The following is a 5007-nucleotide window of genomic DNA, read 5'->3' as shown; positions in this document are numbered from 1 at the left end:
TGTGTAAATAGTAATGTAAATATGTATATACAAGTATTTATGCCGTTTGTGACCTGACCCTTCGTCAAGTCGAGTCACTCCGTACGAGTTGCTTCAATTTACATGTGATGTCTTTTGTTATGCTGGCTTCCGAAGGCCACCACAGTTATAATAAATATCCACATTTCAGTATTTATACCAACCTGTTTGTTTCTTTTTTGTAAATGTGTGGGCGGCAATGACGATACAACAAACCCCGGAGGCTCACATGTGAGGCTGCTTTCCTGCCTGCGCCCTAATTACCTCCTCTCTGCCCCCGCGTCTCACTGGAGGACGCGCCTTCCTCTCCCCTGCTGTGCCACCGGCGGCCCGGCTCCGACTCCAGCCGAGGCTCCAGCCAAGGCTCCAGCCGAGAGGCTTCAACCCGCTCCGGCGGCCCCCGCAGGGACCCGCCCGCTCCACCCGCTGTGCCGCTAAACGTGGGATTAGGGGGTGTTTTGGCCCGACCAAGACGAGCTTAGCGCTGGGGAGGAAGGGGGAGGTGGCGGGGGGCTCTCAGATGGCATATGGCTGCCCGGACGATTCGGGCGTTATAACGTTGCACGTCCACGATGCCGCTCGTTAGCACGGCTCGTGCGGCGCTCCTCATGCATGAGCATTATTGAGATTGAGGCTGGCGGGGCGGGGGATGCGGGCATCCCTCCCGGTGGTGGTGGTGTCAACGACCCGACCCTGACAATGTGGCAGGCGGGAGCCAGGGCGTTTTATTTGGGCCACAATATACACACGAAAACAACAAATTAACACAGCTAAGAAAACTTACATTTATTTACTGTCAGTCAATATACAAATAAATCACCTCGTCACAATGAATGGCTACACTTTTCTTTCAAGTATTTATCACAGAAACATTTCTTCATTTTGGCGACTGCCATAGTCGATCTCTACACTCTGTTCCTCATCCTCCTGCTGCCCCTGTCCTTGTGCCGGCCCTTTTGTCGGTACTTGGCCCTCTGCGCGCGGTGCTCGGAGTGGCCGCCGTGGTGGTCGTGGTCGTGGTGGCCGTGGTAGTGCCCAGCCTTGTCCATCTTGCCCATCTTGCTGCCGTGGCCGTGCTTCATGGCCGCGCCGTGGTGGCCCTTCTTGTACTTCTTGCCGTGGCCATGGTGGTGGTTGTGATGGTGGCCGTGAGACTTGTGGTGACCCGCGCCGTCGTGGTGCTCGTCGTAGAACTCGTGCTTTTTGTGGTACTCGTCCTGTGGTGAGTCAATATTTACACTCAGACTTCGTACTGGTTAAAGAAACTCTACACTCTAATGGCTATTACTGATAGGTAACATTCTGTTTCGATGACTTTAATACTAGATCAGCATACCAGGTACCAGGTGGCTGATCTGCCAAGTCCACATTCGTAGCTCAGGGTTCCTACCGGTCTGGGAAGGCAGGGAGAAGTCCGAGAAACAAAATAAGGGACTTTCGGCATGTATGTCATTTTCCGTCATTTTCAAACAGACGGGAAAAGTCGCGATTTTTCGAGACGGGAAGTCATGCGGGAAAAGTCTGGGGAAATAAAAATAGGTACCCGGCACCCGGTAGTTGTCCTTTAGGCACGCGTGCGGGTGGCATCTCTGACCACAGCAACGCATTATACGCCTTACCGTACGGCCAGGTAGGACACCCACCCACAATCCTGTGTGCGGGACTGTCCAGAGCTACGAAAGTAAGCGGACAGAGTGTGGCAGACACCTCTGCGCCTCTGCTGTTCTCAGCTTAAACATAGGAGCCTTATTAGCAGCTCAGCTAAATATTCCAAATCCGCCGTTGACTTACCCTGCGAGTTAACCCCGCCCCATGACCCACGGCAAGGGGTAAGGGACGGGGTACGTGTAAAACAGACCGCTGGGCTCGGCTTCTGAATCCTGAAAATATCGACAGTTACGGAGAGAGCCGCGGTGGGGCCCGGGTCTGCAAACCCCGGCGTCACCGCGGCCCGCTCGGCCTGGGCCTTACCTTCTTGTGCACGTTGTGCTCGCCCTTGGTCGTGTGGCCCTTCTTGTGGTGGCCTTCCTCGTTGTACTTGGCGCCCTTCTTGCCCTTCTCGGAGGACTTGTGCTCCCCAAAGTGACTGGCGCCGTCCTCGTGCTTGAGCTTCTTCCCCTTTTCGTCCTTGTACTTCTTCTTGTGCGCCGCCTTGTCGTGGTGGCCCTTGGTCTTCTTCTTGTACGCGTGCTTCTCCTTGTAGCCCTTCTTCTTCTTCTTTCCTGAAGCCAGAGCGAGACCGTTTAGCGAGATCAGCCCCGGACATGACGCCGGCTCAGTGGGCCCCACGGGGCCCGGGGCCCGGGGCCCCTACCGCTCACCCTTCTTCTTGTGGGCCTCCTTGTGGTGCTTCTGGCCGCCGCCCTTTTCCTTGGCGGCGTGGTGGCCGTGCTTGCTGGCCGCTCCCTGCTGGTCGCCCTGACCGCCGTCAACCTGGTCCTGCTCCTGGTTGCTGGCCGCAACCAGCGAGGACGCCTGGGGGTCCCCGTCGTCCTGGAACTGCGCCCGCAGGTCGGTGAACTGCTGCCTGATGTCGTCGCCCATCTCCTTCAGTAGGTCAGACTGCAAAAAGGTGGGGTGAGTTTCGATCTCAGATGCCTACACTACATTAAAACAATCTCTGTCTTACGCTCTTTTTGCCTTTCTTCCGCTTTTTCTGTTTCTTTCTCTTCTTTTTCTTCTTCGGCCGGTCTTCGCGCGGAGGCTCCATGGTGACGTCCTCGTGGGAAGCGGACTCCGAGTCCACATCATCCGTCCCGACCTGTAGGTCATCGCGCCATTCGTCACAGACGTTTGATTGTATTTTCGATACGAGAAAGGGGTTTTGATTGAGAGGTGTGGGTGGTAGGGAAGAGGAGGATGGGGCCGGGCGGTAGGGCTGATAGTTGAAGTTAGGCCACTTCAAAAAAACAAACAGAAGAAACATTTCTCTCAACAAACTTAAAAATATATTAATGATTATAATAATAATAGTATACCAGTTGGCTGAGTAACCCTGCTCACCTCTGTAGCCATGCTGCACAGCACGCACGAGTCCGGGCGGGCTTGCCTATCGGCCCTGTCCACGGCGCCTTACGGGCCGAGCGAGTAGGCAACCAACCCGCACTCGTGCGTGCGGTAAAGCATAACTACAGAAGTAAGCGGGGTCACTCACTCAGCCACCTGCCACCTGGTATATTAAGTTGGCCCACTTACTCTTTCCGGTGCCGTAGAAACTTTGGAGACCCCTGACCCGCCTTCGTTGCTCTCCTCATCGGATTCCGCCGTGTGTTTGAATCTCGACCTTTTCTTCTTCCTCTTCTTCGCCTTTTTCCTTCTCGTTTTGCCACTTTCGCTCTCCTCCCCGTCTTCCTCTGGACCATCCTGCTATGCCGAAGAGACAAAAGATAAGTTTTTCTTTTTTTCACCCCATGCGCCACCTTAGCAGCCCAGCGCGGTGGGGTTACCCGGCCACGCAGACCCTCTCAAGATGATGGTGGGGTGTGAGAAGTCACCCCCTTCTTTCCCTCGACCCCCCCCCCCCTCCCTCCAGTTCCATCTGGGAACAATAGTCGCGCCGTCAGAGATAGCGCCGCGTGATCTGGCCGACAGCCTTCTCTGCTTTTGCTCGGATCGAATGGCTGCGCTGCGCCGTGGGGCCGCCGCGGTGGCGCTGATACGCGCGCGCCCGGTGCCCCTTGTATTGCGTAAGTCTGTTATTTGCTCCACTCGCTCAGGTGACTGCGGGAGGGAGGATTGACCCCGACTGACATGACACAGAGTACAAACATTTGCCGCGGCACGCAATGCCGTTTACCCCCCCAGAAATTATTGATTACGCCGCAGAAACGTATTGTTAAGTGGCAACAAATATTTGTGACAAAACCTTTTTGAACGCAGTATCGTGCAAACATACAAAAGTCTGATGGCTGACGTTCGCGTGGGCAATGCTAGGGTCAGGGTGGGTAAAAATGGGATGCCGGGAAGAATGAGACAGCAAATATGAAATGGAAGTTGCAACAATTCGTAAATTTCGAGTCAACGCCTGCGTTTGACTCAACTTTAGGCACCTATTTGGACCAAGAACATTTTAATTATGTTTGTCGATTACGAGAAAAGTTGTGTATCTTTTCCCCCTCTCATTCTTACCCGCCCTGACCCTACGGTTCTGCACTCTTGACTACTAAGTCGTACGAAAGGTTTGTGCGAGGGTTTTTGTGTCAGAAGAGGAATCTAACAGGAAATCAGCCAGTGTCATTAATTTTACAGAAAAACAAAACAAAAAAAAAACCTTTTTCGCATGTGACAAATTATTTCTTGCAAAATTGATACTCTCTTTTGTGACAAATTCTCAATACTTGACTAATTACAAATGGAGTGACAGCATATTTGTCACGTGACAACTTCTTTTGTAAATGATCTGTGACGCCATATCTGTGAAATCAATTGGGAAGAAGACCATTTTTTTCACTGTGCTCTGGTAGCGAAGTGTTCCAATCTCGTAAGCGGATAAGTTTTTTTTTTTTTTTTTTTTTTTTTTTTGTGGACTGGTGTGTAAGAGATTAAAATAAATGGCTAAGCGGAAAGAAATATAAAAAACGGTATCCCAAGAAATCGATGTAGACCATATTTTTTAGAAACGAGAAATCATGATAAGATATTTTCCAATCACAAAATTCCGTGTTCTCTTTCCGGTGAGCCGTTTCTTTTCATCTTTTATCAAGGTGGGCTTACTATCTCTTCCTTACACCCCCGCTGTCGAGATTCAGTGGAATTCTATTGTACTACTTCTACTAATAGAAGAATAAGATATACAGAAGAATAGCGGGTGGAACATAAACGTTCCTGATCGAGAGCTTCACTGGTAAAGCAAAGGTGCGAATCCCTACCTTTAAAAGGCACTAACAAAGTCTAGTTTAGGCACTAGAGTTTAGTGCCTTTGGGAAGGCACTAAACGTGAACTTTCACACCTTTAGCTAGCTAGCTTCATATGAGTTCCATACAGTGCCC

General features: G+C 51.5%; 2 protein-coding genes across 3 annotated transcripts; both read right to left on the bottom strand.

The window, feature by feature from the left end:
• Nucleotides 1-789: 789 nt before the first annotated feature.
• On the bottom strand, nucleotides 790-2284 carry LOC127748929 (histidine-rich glycoprotein-like). The gene is made up of 4 exons (XM_052264652.1): nucleotides 2276-2284; nucleotides 1985-2232; nucleotides 1810-1891; nucleotides 790-1235 (listed from the first exon to the last, which is right to left on the bottom strand). The coding sequence occupies exons 1-4, from the start codon at nucleotides 2282-2284 to the stop codon at nucleotides 924-926; spliced, it is 651 nt and encodes a 216-aa protein (XP_052120612.1). The 3' UTR covers nucleotides 790-923.
• LOC113214711 (bromodomain-containing protein 4-like) lies at nucleotides 1995-3739 on the bottom strand. 2 transcript variants are annotated; one of them, XM_052264638.1, is made up of 3 exons: nucleotides 3214-3739; nucleotides 2648-2779; nucleotides 1995-2580 (listed from the first exon to the last, which is right to left on the bottom strand). In XM_052264638.1, exons 2-3 carry the CDS (start codon nucleotides 2726-2728, stop codon nucleotides 2329-2331), a joined length of 333 nt encoding a protein of 110 aa, XP_052120598.1. In that variant the 5' UTR covers nucleotides 2729-2779; nucleotides 3214-3739; the 3' UTR covers nucleotides 1995-2328. The 2 variants fall into 2 exon arrangements, with proteins under 2 accessions (XP_052120598.1, XP_052120597.1); XM_052264637.1 differs by lacking the exon at nucleotides 3214-3739 and having other exon boundaries at nucleotides 2648-3012.
• Nucleotides 3740-5007: the final 1268 nt, after the last annotated feature.

This window comes from Frankliniella occidentalis, unplaced genomic scaffold, assembly GCF_000697945.3.
Source record: "Frankliniella occidentalis isolate FOCC.00 unplaced genomic scaffold, Focc_3.1 Scaffold20, whole genome shotgun sequence".
Lineage (NCBI taxonomy): Eukaryota > Metazoa > Arthropoda > Insecta > Thysanoptera > Thripidae > Frankliniella > Frankliniella occidentalis.
This window is presented reverse-complemented; position numbering and strand designations above follow the sequence as displayed.